Below are 14,796 nucleotides of genomic sequence, written 5' to 3' on the forward strand. Positions count from 1 at the left end.
AATGATGCATCCTCCTCAGAAAGAGCTGCCTTTTCCCAGCTACCAGGGCAGGGAGAGCTTTCTGGCTGAACAGCCAAGCATGGGCCATGCTGGATGCTGCCGAAACCCAGGAGGTGTCGTGCAGCTGCGTGGCCAAGTGTTTGTCCTCGCTCAGCACCAGCCGTGCAGGGTTCTCCATTGCGCTGAAGTGACCTGAGTTGCCCTGGGCTGTGCATGGCCCCTGCTCACAATGGCACTTCCCAGGGCAGCCGGGCTGGTTTGTATTTTCCCCAGGAACACGTTTCTCTCTTTGTGGCACCCTTGTGGCTGCGGCTGGCGCTCAGAGCAGCCAGCTTTCCAGCACACCGGCTGTGTTGCTGCGTGTTGTGGGGCTGGGGCAGGGCTGGTGTGTCCCTGGTGCTGCTGTGCTCGGGGTGGCTCCAAGTCACAGCCTCCCCGAATGGCACGCGAGGGCTTCAAGCTGTTGGCATGCACCCAAGGTGTGGGCTCGGTGGCGTCCTCTTGCAGACCGCCCCAGCAGGGAGCAGTCCCTTTGTGCCTGGTGGCAGGCAGCCTTTGGGAAGAAATGCTTTGAAGTACCTCTCTGAGCCTGGTATTGCGTGCTGGCCAGCAGCTGAGTGACCAGAGCTCAAGATGATCCTGGAGATCGAGCAACACTTTCTCGTTCAGTGATCAGGAGCTCCAACCCCATCAGCTCTCGGGCTTTCAACACTGAGCATCCATCAGGGAGTTTCCACTAGCTTTGTCCCCAGACCAAAGCTCCTCTTAACAAGTCAGTATTCAAAGTGCTTTAAAGTCTACTGCAGACTCAGATTTTACGTTAGAAGCATCATCAAGAAAATGTTGCATTTATAATAGACTAAAGGGAAGATGAAAGGCTTTGGTGAGCAGCAGGTGGGGCATTGCTCTCTGCCACCTGCTCCTCTCTTGTTTCATGAACAATGCAACAGAGCACAAGTCCAAGATCAAGCACAACCTTTCTCACTGTGCAGAATGGGAATCCTGGTCAGCCTTTGCTACAGCTGCCCTGCTCATGTCATAACAAGGCTGTGAGCTCCCAGAGCGGGAGCACAGCTCACAGCTCAGTTTGGGACCCTTCACTAAAGGCACAGAAAGAAGCTGCTTGCCATTCTAAAAATGCACTTACATATTACCTTTAATTCACTTTAAACCCACAGATTTATGCTACCACAAATACATTATGGTTACGTCCACATTCTCTGCAGCACCATGGTAGTTGACAGGGCTGTCCCACCCTGGGAGCGGGGTGTGCAGAGAGCGGAGACAAAGGGACGAGGGAGCCAGGGCTGAGTGGGGCACAAGGAGAGGTCTGGAGAGGCAGGGAGTGGGGCCTCAGAGTGGGGATGGCTGGAGGAGCCTGAGTGGGCTCACGGGGCCCCCTCAACACTGGCCACGGCAGTGCTTGACCCAGCTGCTCCCTCCTCAGAGTCACTACGTGGCCTGCATGGCTGCCATCCTGAGCCAGATGGACAAGGACCACTACAGCTCCTACATCCAGGCGTTCCCCTCCCGGGCTGAGCTGATGGTGAGTGCTGCCCCATGCAGCGAGACCTGGGCCATGGCAGGGGGCACAGGGCATGGGCATCTCCACTCTGACCCTCAAGAGCGACATTCCGCTGGCCCCACCACCCTGCCCGCAGCCAGGCACCTGGCACTGCTGTCACTGCCCTGGCCACCGGCACCGCTTGCGTCCCCACTGCTGGGTGGCCGTTCACTCCTGGCCCTGGCGCTCAGCACAGCATCACGGCTGAGCCTCAGCCCCTGACATCTCCTCTCTTCGGCAGGACTTCCTCATGGAGACCTTCATCCTCTTCAAGGACCTGATCGGCAAGACGGTGTACCCCTCGGACTGGATGGTGATGAACATGGTGCAGAACCGGTGAGGACCCTGGGCTGGGAGGGACCCCGGTGCTGGGGCTGGGTGTGAGAGCTGGGACACCTTGCTGGGGCACGCAGACACTGCCTGAGGCTGCCCTGGCCCCCCACGTCTGTCTCGAGCAGCCCAGGAACAGGAGCCGCTCTCTCCATCCCCATGGGCATGCTGTGGGGTCCTGGGGGAGGGGGGAGCTGCTGCCAGACACCCCATCCCTCCTTCCCTGGGCATCTGCGCACAGCAGCTGTGCTGGGGTTGAAGTTGGGATGCCAGGGACATGTCTGTTCGTACCTCCAAGCGGGTGCACCCGTGCAGCCCCTGGCTGCAGCCCGGTGGGCAGAAGGGATGCGGTGCCATGGGGACGGGGGCAGGAGCACACTGAGAGGCCCAGCCCCTGGGGGAAGCTGGTGGTGCCCCAGGCTGCCCCCACCTGCCCCTGTTTCTTGCCTCCCGTGGTCGGGGGCCGCCAGCCCTGCTCCCCCCTGCTGCTGGTGGGCAGGGGGTCCGGCAGCACGGCCATCCCCAGCTCAGCGCCCATGCTGCGGGTGCTCCTGCAGGGAGTTCCTGCGCGCCATCAACCAGTTTGCCACGACGTTGACGGAGATGTTCCTGAGCAGCAGCAGCTTCGAGCTGCAGGTAAGGGGGCACCACCCCCACCCCCGACGGGGGCTGCAGGGAACATGCCCAGCCTGCGGGGCTGCTGCATCCAGCCCCAGCTCCCCCTGTGCCACCCCACCTGGCACTTGTCCCCGTTTTCACTGCAGCTTTGGAACAACTATTTCCACCTGGCCGTGGCTTTCCTCACCCAGGACTCCCTGCAGCTGGAGAACTTCTCCCAGGCCAAGCGCACCAGCATCCTGGCCAAGTGAGTCACTCCTGCCCCTGCCTGCCCAAGCTCTGCTGCTCGGGTCGAGGCTCCAGCCCCAGCCTGCAGCTGTGCTGTGCAGGCAGGGATTTGGGGATGAGCCGCTCAGGCTGTGCATGGCCTCCTGGCCTGGAAGCTGACATGCCATGGACCATGCCCAGCTGCAGAGTGATGCTAACCACCCCCCATCCTGGCAGGTACGGGGACATGAGAGCCAAGATTGGAGCTGCCATTCGGGACATGTGGTACAACCTAGGTGAGCCGTGGTGTTGCCAGCAATGAGGAGGCTTGGAGAGTCTCTGCAGGCTGGCGTTGATCACCTCTGTCCCCAGAACGGGTGCTGGGGAGTGGAATAGTCCAAGTGTGGGGCATGGGAGGCTGCAGTCGTGTGCCCCATGGGATGCTGTGGGACGTGCCAGCCCGTGGTCCTGAGGCCCCTCTCCCAGCCAGCAGTGTCCCCACGCCGGGGCTGGCGTCTGCCCGTGGCTCTGTGCCGGGGGGCACAGGGCAGCCCCAGCGCAGCGTCGGGCATGGCCTGGGGAAGGGGCTGTGCTGGGACGATGTCTCCTCCTGAGTGTGGAATCACAGAGCAGTGCCTGGTGCCCTCAGGCTCCCGTGCGGGTTGTTTGCCTGTGCAGTGCCTCTGGGTCACCAGCACAGCCCCGGCTGATGGCCCCATAGCTGAGTGTTGGTCGTGCTGTCCTGGGCACACAGCGCGACCTCCCTGCCGCCAGCACGGGGTGCACAGACCTCTCCTACCGCCGCTCCCCGGCCTCTTCCACACACCGCTGCCTGTTCCTGGGCACAGGCTGCGAGTGCCTAGGCAGACCAGCCTTCCGTGCCCTCCCCAGGCCATCGCAAGATCGAGTTCATCCCGGGCATGGTCGGCCCCATCCTGGAGATGACGCTTGTGCCGGAGCCGGAGCTGCGCAAGTCCACCATCCCCATCTTCTTCGACATGATGCTCTGCGAGTACCAGCTGACCGCGAGCTTCAGCCGGGTGAGTGCCCAGGGCCAGGTGGGGCTGGGGAGGCCAACATGGCTGGATCCTGCCTCTCGCCCGGGCTCACCATCCCTGTGGCATGGGTGGGGGCTCCTGGGACGTGGGGCTGCAGCAGAGAGGGGCTGGGGACAGGGCCTCCCACCTCAGGGTGGTGCCGAGCATTGCTCAGTGAGCAGCAGGTTCAGGCCAGGTTGTTTGCACTCAGTGGGCCCCAGCACTGGCTGGAAACAAGAGCACGGCAGGAGGGGAGAGGTCGGTATAAACCTCCCGTATTGGCACACTCTTCCTGAGCTGCTGTGAGTTTTCTCTGTGCAAAAGGTTTTTCCGATTTGTGATTGGGTCTTTTCTGAGCTGGAAGCCTATCTCCCTGTGGGACGTCCTGTGGAAGAAGGGCTGGGACGCCCAGAGCCATGCTCTCTCATGTCCCGTGCTGTGAATGTACAAGCTTCAGAGTCCACTGGGAGCAGCTGCAGCACAAACCCCAAGGCTAAGCTTCAGCTGGTGGGTGGGGGACCCCGGCAGGCACAGCCCTGACCCCCAGCAGGGCAGGCAGTGGCTTTAGGGGGCACGGGGAAGAGCCCAGAGATCCCTGGGACACCATCCTCTCCACAGGACTGGGATGCTCCAGGCTGCAGCAGCGGCCCAGGCTGCTGGGAGGTGGCAATGAGGAAGGAGCAGGACCTGGGGAGCAACTGGGACCCCGTGGGGGACTGAGCTGGGCAGGGGGACTGAGCTGGGCAGCCCTGGGAGAGCCGCCCGCAGCAGCTGAGCCCAGGGCTGCCTGTGTGGCCCAAGCTGGCTCCAGCCCCGCAGCCACCCTCTCCCGGTGCCGCTGCCTTGTGCCCCGCAGAGCTGCGGCCGTGGCAGCCTGGGGCTGAGCTCAGCACATCCTCGGTTCCTGGGACGCGCTCACCTCTGTATCATTGCAGTTCGAGGATGAGATCCTGCGCAAGCTGGACAGCGAGGTGGAGGGTGGCCGGGGAGATGAGCAGTACAAGCAGCTTTTTGAGAGCATGTGAGTGTGCAGCACCTCCACCATGCCCTTCCCTCTGTGAACGACCCTTTGCTATGCTCTGTGCCCCTGCACCAGCTGCATCTTGTCCACCCCGCTCCTCTGTGCTGTGCTCTGACCCAGGGCGCACCTCCTGGGGCGCTGGATCTGAGGTAAGAGGCTGTGCCCGGGGAGCAACGTGTGCCCTCGTGCACCACAGCAGCTCCAGCCAGCCCCCCCCGGTCCCTGCCCTGCCCTGGCTTTGCTCCTGCCCCACGGTGCCCATCTCAGCCGGGTGTGCGGGCAGTTGGGGCATTTGGGTCTCTCCCCCATCCCTGCTGTGCCTGCTGGGGGCAGCACGGCTGCTGGCTGGCCGCTGACCCGGCGGTGCTGTTTTGTCCCCTGTGGGGGGGCCTGGCACCCGCCCCTCGGGTGCAGCTAAGCTGGGGCATTGCGGAGCTGAGCACGCAGCCAGACCCATCGCCTCCTCTGCTCCCCAGCCTGCTCAGCTGCTGCCGGGGTCACCCTGAGCTGGCCAAGCCTGGGGAGAGCTTTGTGGCGCTGGTAACGGGGCTCCTGGAGCGGCTCCTCGACTACCGGGCGGTTATGAACGACGAGAACAAAACCTACAGCATGAGCTGCACTGTCAACCTCCTGGTGGGTGCCCACCCCGTGTCCCCAGCTCCCGGGGCCGGCTGTGCTCAGCCCCACATCCCCCTGAATACCTGTGGGGTCTGCAGCAGCCCCAGCACAGCAGAGCTGGGGTACACAGGGTGCCAGGCTGGTGCCCCCAGCTGGGCAGCACCACGCAGCCCTGCACTGCCAAGGGCAGCCCGGTGCCTGCTGGGCTGGGACCTGCTGGCAGCGTGACCCGGAGCTGGGGAGCACGGGGGCTGCGCTGGGAGCCCCCTGGGGCCGCTCTAATGCCTGCTCTTCCCCAGAACTTCTACAAGGAGATCGACCGCCAGGCCATGTACATCAGGTGAGCGCTGCCCCAGGGAGACCCCCGGCATCGGCCGGTGCTCCGATGGAGCTGGCAAGCACAGGAAGGCGCCCAGCATCAGCCAGGGGGTCCCCATCCTTGAGCTGCCCCCACCCCGCCTGCCCCAGCCCCTGCATGGGGGGAGGAAGGTGGAGTGGCCGGAGGGCAGGGTGCTGGGGCTGTTCCTCCCCGGCATCATGCCCGGCACGTGGCGCCCTGCTCCCAGGTACCTGTACAAGCTGAAGGACCTGCACATCAGCTACGAGAACTACACGGAGGGAGCCTACACGCTGCTGCTGCACGCGAGGCTCCTCAAGGTGCGGCACAGTGGGCAGGGGCCGGGGGCTGCCACGTGCCTCGGGGTCCCCAGGGCTCTGTGTGACACGCTGCTGCTGCCCCGCACAGTGGTCGGATGAGGCGAACACGGCGCCCATGCAGGGCTTGCACAGCCCCAGCCTGCACACCCAGCGGCAACTGAAGGAGGCTCTCTACAACCAGATCATCAACTACTTCGACCAGGGCAAGGTGAGCACAGCGCGGGGCAGCTGCAGCCCCCCAGCCATCCCAGCTCCCCCCATCACCGCCCTGCTCCGATCCCCTCGTGGTCAGGGTGTCCCTGCCCTATTGCCGGGGTGGGGCTGGAGCTGCCCTGCGCCAGGCAGGAGGCAGTGAGCTGGGGCTGGACGGCTCATCCCTGCAGCCCCCCAGCTCTCGATTCCCCCATCCTGTACGAGCCTCAGCCCTGGCCCTGGGGAAATGTGGGGAGTTCTGGCACCCCACGGGGTTTGGCCTGGCAGGGGACACCGTGGCTGACGATGGCAGGAGGTGAGCCCTGCTGCAATACACTGGGGACCCATCCTGCTCCTCGTGCAGGAGCAGAGCTGCCGTTACCCTGCAGAAGAGGCTGTGTGCCCTGGAAGCACCCAGTCCCCTTCCCACCCCAGCTTACCCCACACCTTGGCCCCTCTGTTGCAGATGTGGGAGGAGGCCATCCACATCTGCAAGGAGCTGGCAGAGCAGTACGAGAGCGAAATCTTTGACTACGAGATGCTGAGTGAGATCCTGGTGAGTGCCCGGCTGGGCTGGGCTGGGCGATGGAGCGGAGCGGGGTCTGGGCTGGGGGCACTGTGCCACTGGGCCGTGAGCCGTGGGGCAGGGCAGGGGGGGCTGTGGGGCTCCTGCACCCCTCCAGCACCATCTCCCCTTGCAGCAGCGGGAAGCCAAGTTCTACGAGAAGATCCTGAAGGTGCTGCGGCCCAGCCCAGACTACTTTGCTGTGGGCTACTATGGGCAAGGCTTCCCCACCTTCCTCCGGGTAAGTCTCCTGGCTGCTGCGCTCAGCTTGGGCTTCTCCGCAGTGATGTGCTGTGCCCTGCCCACGGCCAGCTCTGTCCAGCAGCTGTGGCCATTTCAGGGCATTGTCCCTGTGAGTGAAGCCCCAGAGCTGTCCCTGCTCCTCACCAGGATGGCAGCAACAAGATGGTCCTTGTGGCCTGGAGAGATCAGGCTGCCCAGGGAGGTTGTGGGGTCTCCTTCTCTGGAGATATCCAAGGCCCGTCTGGACACCTACCTGGGCAGCCTGCTCTAGGGAACTGCTTTGGCAGGGGGCTTGGACCCGATGATCTCTTGAGGTCCCTTCCAACCCCTACAATTCTGTGATTCTGTGATCTAGTGGAGGTCTGGCAGCACATGGGGATGGGGATGGAGACATGGTCCTGAGAGATGAGGTGAGCGGGAGCTCCTTGGAGCTCACCCCAGCTTGCTTTGGGGGTGCAGCACTTACGAAAGAAACACATGGCATGAAAAGCTGCAGTTCTCAATAGCACATGACAGAGAAGGCCCTGGGCAGTGCCCTTGGCACACAGGGATGTACCTCTGCTGGCCCATCTCTGCCCAGAGCGCTGGTCCTGGTGCTCCACCTGTAGCAGCTTTACCTGCGCTACCTCGTGGCTGCAGCACGCAGGGAAGTTGTGTCTGCACCACACTGCCTGGGCGCAGAGGCAGATTTGTGCTGTATCCTGTCTGGGGTGCAGAGATGTCTGTGCTACCTGTGAACGCATCCAGGTACCTCCCGGAGCATCCCCACTGCCCCTCCACGTCCCTGCCAGCAGCACAGGTTTAGGGAGAATGGGAGGCCTTCGGGCAGCAGTTTGCTCAGCACCCTTCCATTTCCCTGCGCTGGCAAACAGGCATCCAGCATCCCCCAGCGAGAGCAAGGCAGTGTTTCAGCCCCATTCACTCCTTTTACTTTTCTTACATTTTTTAGTCTGCTTGGGCACCAGTTTGCATGCTTGGTGTGCTTCTTCCAGCTGAAGTGTTGGTGCTTATTTTGCTACTCTGCTGTTCCAGCCACAGCAAGAGCTGCATCATTTTTCACAAGGTCAACCCCATTTCCAAGGTCTCCTTGCTGCCTCCTGGGTGGGTTTCTGTATCCACTGGCTGCAGACCTGGTCACTGTGCACCTGAGCAAAGAGCTTCTCTCCAGAGCCCCAGCTGCCACAGCCAGCTACCCTTTAATTCCATTTTTCTCCAGCTGTTGGGTTAGGGGATTTTTTTTCCAAGAAGGGGTTTCCCCCTTGGTTGGAGGCTCAGCCTTCCTGGTACTTGCACCCGCCCGTGCACATTGGTGCTCACTGCACCCGAGCACAGGGGGCCCCCTGGCCCCACTCACAGCGTGCTGGGACCGACTGCCCTTCCTCCCACAGAACAAGGTCTTCATTTACCGGGGCAAGGAGTACGAGCGCCGGGAGGACTTTGAGATGCGGCTGCTGAGCCCCTTCCCCAACGCCGAGAAGCTGAAGACCACATCTCCGCCCGGCCCCGACATCACTGGCTCCCCGGGGCAGTGTATCCTGGCAGCGTGGGCACGGGCAGGGCGGGCGGCTCCCTGGGCCCTCATCCCCACGCGGGTCCCGCAGCACCTCCCGCGCACCCCCCATCCCCTCTCCCCTGCAGCCCCAGCCCCTCAGCCCCACGGTGCTTGCCTGAGGCTCCTTCACTCCCGCAGACATCCAGTGCTTCACCGTGCAGCCGGTGGAGGAAGCCAAGGTCCGGTTCAAGGACCGGAGCATCCCGGAGCAGATCACCAAGTGAGTCCCCCGGCAGGGACGGGTGCACCGCCTGGTGTGGGACACCACGGGGACGTCTTCCCCTGCACACGTCTCTGTGCCCTGTCCCTTCCCTCCTCTGCAGCTTCTACAAGGCCAACCACGTCCAGAAGTTCAGCTACTCGCGGCCCTTCAAGAAAGGCCCAAAGGATCCAGACAACGAATTTGCAGTGAGTGCTTCCAGGGGCTGCCGGGACCCCAGGACGGGGGGAAAGACAGAGCTGCAGGGGCCCTGAGAGGAGCCAGGTCTCAAGGGGATGCAGAGGGACAGGGGGCTCTGGTCCTGGGATGGGGAAGGCAGCAGCCCCGTGTGGGAGCCCCCCACCCTGTGGGGTGGCCGGGGGCACCCTGGGGTGACGGGGAGCGGGGCGGTGCAGTGACTGCTGCCCTGCCCGCAGACCATGTGGATTGAGCGGACGACCTTCGTGACAGCCTACCCCCTGCCTGGCATCCTGCGCTGGTTCGCGGTGACCACCACTACCACGGTGAGGAGGGGGCTGTGAGGGGAGTGGGGCCATCCCCAGGCACCCCTTTCCCGGGCTGCCCCCTGCCCAGCCAGCAGCTCCGCTCGTGGCTTTTACCCCTCGGTCAGAGTGGGGGGGAGCCCAAAGCCCAGGGGGGCCGGGTGCTGCGGCAGTGAAGGCAGGCAGCACGCAATCTGGGCTGTGGCACCGCTCTGCTGCAGAGCCCCTCTACAGCAGCACAAGTGCTGTCACACGGCGTCCCCGGGGTGCTCACTGCTGTTGCACAGCGGCCCCCACAGTGCCAATGACGTTTCCGTAAGCTCCCCACTGAGCTGCCCCTGCCACGCTGTCACCTGGGCTGCAGCCTCTCGCCTGCGGTGAGAACCCTGCAGGCAGCCCGGAGCCAGGGACCCACACAGCGCGTCCCCGCAGGCCACCAGCTCAGTGCCAGAGGCTTGAGGGGCTTCTTGGGGCCCCTGGGGCGAGATGTGCAGCCCCGGGGCTGGGGAGGGCAAGGCTGCAGGCCAGGCAGCTGCTGACCCCCCCTCCCTGGGCACAGAACATCATCTCTCCGCTGGAGAATGCCATCGAGACCATGATGAAAACAAATGAGAAGATTCTGAGCGAGATCAACCGGCACCAGAACGACCCCAGCCTGCCTGTCAACCCCCTTTCCATGCTGCTCAACGGTATCGTGGACCCCGCCGTCATGGGCGGCTTCGCCAAGTATGAGACGGTGAGGACCGAGGACGTGCAGGTGCTGCCCCGGGACGGTGCTCTTGGTGTGGGGACAGAGCACAGGGCACCAGCACCACCCTGTGCCCGTGCCAACCACCAGCGGGACTGAGCGGGGCTCGCTGCAGGCCTTCTTCCAGGAGTCATACCTGAAGGAGCACCCCGAGGACCAGGGGAACATCGACAAGCTGAAGGACCTGATCGCCTGGCAGGTACCGCCTGTGGCACCCCGCCAGCAGCCCTGGCCCGGGGAGCCCCACGATTCCAGCCAGACCCGCACCCTCTTCTCCTGCAGACCCCGCTGTTGGCAGAGGGGATCCGGATCCACAAGCGGAAGGTGACGGAGGACTTGCGGCCCTTCCACGAGCGCATGGAGCAGTGCTTTGTGCAGCTGCGGGCCAAGGTGGAGAGCCAGTACGGCGTGCGGGAGATGGTGAGTGCCAGGGCAGCGTGTGGCACCCGCAAGGGCTTGCTGCACGAGGTGCCCCACATCTTGGGGCAGCGGGTTGGGCCCCATAGGGCAACAGCTGCAGCAGCAGCAGGGCTGGGGGCAGCGTGCGTGCAGGAGCACAGGGTCTCTGCCTGCCCTGGGAGCAGGGATGACTGCCACTGGGTAGCACTGCAACCAGGAGGGGTGAGAAGGGCGGGAGGCTCCGTGCCTCACCCCTCCTGGTTCTTGGTCCCCCGGCGCTCTCAGATCTCCTTCGAGGACCGGCGAAGTGGGCGACCCCGGTCTGCAGCCTGGGGACCAGACTGGGACCGGCAGAGCCACGTTGGAGACAGGCGAGTGCGGTGTTGGGGAGGAACGCTGGTGGCCCTGCCTTACCCCCTGCCACCCCCACAGCCCTGAGCCATTCCCACTCCCCGGGGCACCACACGCTTCCCTCCCTCCTGCCCCAGCGCAGTGCCCACCCAGCTTCCCTCCCTGGTGCTTTATGCCGAGCCACATCTTAGGGGCCCATCCCACCACGCCACCCCCATCCCATCGGGAGGACACAGAGCAGACACACCACGTGCAGCCCTCCCAGCTCACCCAGACACCGCTGTCCCTGAGCCATCCGTGCCTCTCCCTCTTGGTCCCACCTCAAGCACCCGCTGCTGAGCTCTGCCAGGGTTGGTGCTGGTGCCTGGCTCAGGGTGGCCGTGCCTGGTTGTGGCCCGGCTGGTGAGCAGCACGGCCCCGCTCCCACTCCCCTGCACTGGCCGCTCACCAGCCCCAGTCTCTCTGCAGCACGGAGGCACCCCCGACCCCAAAGCCTGCCCCACGCACTGCCGAGGGCGAGGACCGCAGGAGCGAGCGCAAGGAGAACCGCTCCAGCACCTTCTTTGGGTACTGGCGGCAGGAGACGCGCCTGTCTGTCCCGGAGCTGCCAGAGCCCAAGGTGATGGTGCCCAGCACAGCCCTGCAGCCTCCCTGCTCGCTCTGGGCTGACGGAGGGGAGCAGGGGCAGAGCTGGAGGCGTGCGGGGCTCAGAGCCCTGCAGACAGGGTGCTGGGGAGCATCGTGCCCTGCCAGAGGCTCCTGCGCTCCCGGGCCGTGGTCCTGCCCCCCGGGCACTGAGCCCCCTCTCCGTGCCCCAGGATGACAAGCGGAGACTGTCCCGCAACATGAGCGAGAGCAGCCTGGGCAGCTGCGATGGGAAACAGCCGCCACCGAGCCGCGAGCCCAGCACCGCAGGTACCCCCAGCCCCACAGGTACCCCCAGCCCCGCAGCCTTCCCACTCCCTGCAGCCGGGGGGCACCTCCCCAGCCCCACAGCCCGGCTGGCATCCAACCCCTGAGAGCAGGGCTGCAGCCCCAGCCCCTCAGCACTGGGCCCTCGCTCCTGGGGATGGCCACGGGCAGCCCAGGGCCCCTGGAGCAGGCCCGGGCCCCCCGGTGCTGTGCCGGCCGCGCTGCCCAGCCCGCCTTCCTCCACAGCGCTGTCCCCGTCCCCCACGGGCTTCGGCGGCCGCGTGAAGAGCGCGAGCAAGGCCCCGCCGCTGCCCCGCAGGATCAGCCCCACGGTGTACGAGGCCTTCCTGGAGCAGAGCGATGCTGCCAGCGGGGGGAAGGTACCGCACGGCCCTGCCCCGGCCCGGCCCGGCCCCTGCCCCCCGTAACCACCCCCTCTGCTCGCAGGCGCTGCCGTCACCGACAGCGGATGGAAGCAGGGCGCTGAAGTCACCCCCACCGCCACCACCGAAGTCCAAGCGGCTGTCACAGCTCTGAGCCGTCCCTGCCCTGCCCATGGGGGCTGGAGCACGGGGCCCTGTCCCGGCTGCCCCCCTGCCTCTCCCACAGCGCTCGCACCAGAAGCACCCGCGTGGCTCCAGGACACCCCGTGCACCCTGAGATGCTGCTGCCCTCAGCCTGGGACCCCAGCTGGGACCCCCCGACCACTGCTCTGCTTCAGACCTGGCCCGGCCCTGCTGCCTCCCCCACGCTGTCCCCCAGTGCCCTGCCTGCAGGCTGCCAAGAGGACTGCCATCCCACCACCGCCACCACCCCGGCACAGAGCGAGCCGGAAAACTCCCTGCCAGCTCCCTGAACCCTCTCATACCCTTCCTCTGCTGCCCCCCCCATCCCACAGCACTGGGACGCTTCTGGCCCTGGCTATGATCGCACAGGAGCCAGCCAGGTCGGTGAGCACAGCCTGGGCAGCGCCGTACCCTGTGCAGTGCCATCTCCCCTGCTGGTATCCAGCCTCACAACCCCACCTGTGCTGAGCTAGTACCGCTGCAGCCAGCGGCACGGCCCCTGCCTCCCTGCTGCAGGCAGGCTGCAGCCACGAGCCGACTAATAAAGGACCCACTTGTCAGCCAGGTGCCCTGCAGTGTTCATCAAAACCCAGCGCACGCTGCAGCACTCGTCCCTGCCCCACAGGGCCCCAGCATCACACCGTGCTCCAGAGCCGGGCCTCGTGGCGAGGAGAGCCCAAAGCAGCCCCACGTGCTGGGGCTCCCGTTCTCAGCAGCGGGGCTGTGCCAGGTCTCGCACAGGGACAACCAGCTCGCCACTCTGCCTGCGGAGCTGCACCAGGCTTTTTATTTCCCCCTGGCGTTGCAGGCTCAGGAGCCACGTTTACAGTCTTCTGTACTAAACAGCAGGAACCCAGACCCACACCGAGGGGACGGGGAGGGACGGGGCTGCCTGCAGCAGGAAGCTGCCATCAGCGGGTTCCTGGCTACGAAGGAGGGCACGGACTGGCTCCCCAGGCCGGGGTAAAGAAGGGGCACAGAGAGACGACGCCTCGTGCCACCAACACGACGTCTGTGAGCAGCGGGGCTGCACCGGGGCTCCCTCCGTGCTGAGCAGAGCGACAGAGCCGCCTGTCCCTCGCCGAGCCCGGCTCCTCACAGCGGGTTTGCTGAGGAGGCTGCCAGCCGCTTCCCAATGTAGATCCTGATGGGAGACAGAGACTGTGAGGAACCTGCCTGGGGAGAGCCCGGCTGCGAGGCGTGAAGGCAGCAGCCACAAAGATGACTGCAGCTGCTGGGAAAAGCGGTGGGAGAGCTCCCAAGGAGGAGCAGGAGAGTTCCTCCCCTCCCAGGGCGACAGCCTCCTGCCAGGGCAGCCAGAGGCCCCCAACGGCAGAGCACGGCTGCGCCCCACCAGCACCCGGGGGTCGGTTCTGGCCCTGGCAGACTCACCCCAGTCCCAGCGTCAGCACGTGGCTGAGCAGCAGCGAGGGGATGAAGAGCAGCAGCAGCTCTGAACTGAAAAGCCTCTTCTTCCTGCCCACCGCCCCTCCCGGCAGGCTCCACAGCACCGGCTGCGGGGAGCACACGAAGGCAAAGTCCCTGGGAAGAGCGAGCCTTAGGGGCTGCACAGGACGGGCAGGCACGGCGGGAGGGCGCGGGGCACGGCCGGGCCTTACCTCGCGGGCAGCTGCTCGGGGCAGCGGGCGCAGCCCCGGCCGAGGGCTGCGGGCAGGCGTCTCCCCGTCCGCTCGGCGTCCTCCGGTGCGTCCCGCTGGGCGCGGGCGGCCGGCTCCGTCCCCGGCGGGGGCTGCGGGCGGCCCGGGGGGGCCCTGCCGCGGGGAGGGGGCCGCTCGGCCGCCCGCCCCGCTCCTTCCTCGCCTCGGGCCGGGGGGCCGGGCGCCGGCGGGGCTCTGCGGACACAGCCCGCCGGTCACCGGGCGCCCCTCGGCCCCGGCCCCGGCCCCGCCGCCCGCCCGGCACTCACCCGTCGCTGCCGTCGGGCTCCAGCTGCGCCTCCAGCAGCAGCCGCTCCACGTCGGCGTGGCACGAGGAGGGCGCGGGGTCGGCGCCCCCCGGGGCGCTCCGCAGCTGCACCCAGGAGCCTGCGGGCAGCCGTCAGCGCCGCGCCCGGACCCCAGACCCCGGACCCCCGCCCGGCACCCCCGGGCCGCCGCCCCCCGCCCCGACCCGCGCCCCCCCAGCACCTGCCCCGCGCCCCCCTCCCGCCCGCCCGCGCCCCCCGCGCTGGGCTCGGGGTCACCCCGCCGGCTCGGGACCCCCCCCGCCCCCCGGGCCGCGCCCCCCGCCCGCCGCCCCCCGCGCACCGCCGTCCGCCATGGCCCCGCGGGTCGCCGCCGCGCTCAGCCCCCGCCGCCACCGGCCCCGCGGCTCCGCCGGTCACGTGACGCCCTCAGCCCGCCCCCCCCTCATGTAAATAGAACCACCGGCACCGGGAGCCCGCGCGTTAAAAGGGCGCCGGCTCCGCCCGCCGGGTCCGCGCTGCAGGCGGCCGCGCGCTCCGCATCGCCCCTTTAAGCGGCGCCTACGTGCGGCGGGCGACGGCCGCGGCGC

The 14,796-nt window shown here is 66.3% G+C and overlaps 2 protein-coding genes across 2 annotated transcripts in view; one reads left to right on the top strand and one right to left on the bottom strand.

Annotated features, from left to right (window-relative positions):
* The window catches only part of LOC309877900 (dedicator of cytokinesis protein 2-like), a 66,520-nt gene extending 53,700 nt beyond the window's left edge, over positions 1-12,820 (top strand). Inside the window, exons 29-53 of the mRNA XM_082759764.1 lie at positions 1,448-1,546; positions 1,806-1,900; positions 2,452-2,530; positions 2,659-2,759; positions 2,957-3,015; positions 3,611-3,759; positions 4,692-4,777; positions 5,254-5,410; positions 5,695-5,735; positions 5,962-6,052; positions 6,141-6,260; positions 6,711-6,800; positions 6,946-7,050; positions 8,441-8,582; positions 8,743-8,824; positions 8,928-9,012; positions 9,241-9,327; positions 9,866-10,042; positions 10,170-10,253; positions 10,337-10,474; positions 10,739-10,824; positions 11,273-11,423; positions 11,623-11,719; positions 11,963-12,096; positions 12,164-12,820. Coding sequence (XP_082615890.1) covers positions 1,448-1,546; positions 1,806-1,900; positions 2,452-2,530; positions 2,659-2,759; positions 2,957-3,015; positions 3,611-3,759; positions 4,692-4,777; positions 5,254-5,410; positions 5,695-5,735; positions 5,962-6,052; positions 6,141-6,260; positions 6,711-6,800; positions 6,946-7,050; positions 8,441-8,582; positions 8,743-8,824; positions 8,928-9,012; positions 9,241-9,327; positions 9,866-10,042; positions 10,170-10,253; positions 10,337-10,474; positions 10,739-10,824; positions 11,273-11,423; positions 11,623-11,719; positions 11,963-12,096; positions 12,164-12,253 — 2,625 coding nt within the window. The 3' untranslated portion in view covers positions 12,254-12,820. The remainder of the gene's footprint in view (positions 1-1,447; positions 1,547-1,805; positions 1,901-2,451; positions 2,531-2,658; positions 2,760-2,956; positions 3,016-3,610; positions 3,760-4,691; positions 4,778-5,253; positions 5,411-5,694; positions 5,736-5,961; positions 6,053-6,140; positions 6,261-6,710; positions 6,801-6,945; positions 7,051-8,440; positions 8,583-8,742; positions 8,825-8,927; positions 9,013-9,240; positions 9,328-9,865; positions 10,043-10,169; positions 10,254-10,336; positions 10,475-10,738; positions 10,825-11,272; positions 11,424-11,622; positions 11,720-11,962; positions 12,097-12,163) is intronic.
* A 229-nt stretch (positions 12,821-13,049) lies between these two features.
* LOC309877440 (uncharacterized protein) lies at positions 13,050-14,756 on the bottom strand. Its single transcript, XM_082758754.1, has 5 exons — positions 14,550-14,756; positions 14,210-14,327; positions 13,902-14,135; positions 13,675-13,824; positions 13,050-13,426 (listed from the first exon to the last, which is right to left on the bottom strand). The coding sequence occupies exons 1-5, from the start codon at positions 14,560-14,562 to the stop codon at positions 13,378-13,380; spliced, it is 564 nt and encodes a 187-aa protein (XP_082614880.1). The 5' UTR covers positions 14,563-14,756; the 3' UTR covers positions 13,050-13,377.
* Between the last annotated feature and the right edge of the window lie 40 nt (positions 14,757-14,796).

This window comes from Aythya marila, assembly GCF_965140915.1.
Source record: "Aythya marila genome assembly, chromosome: 4".
Classification (NCBI taxonomy): Eukaryota; Metazoa; Chordata; class Aves; order Anseriformes; family Anatidae; genus Aythya; species Aythya marila.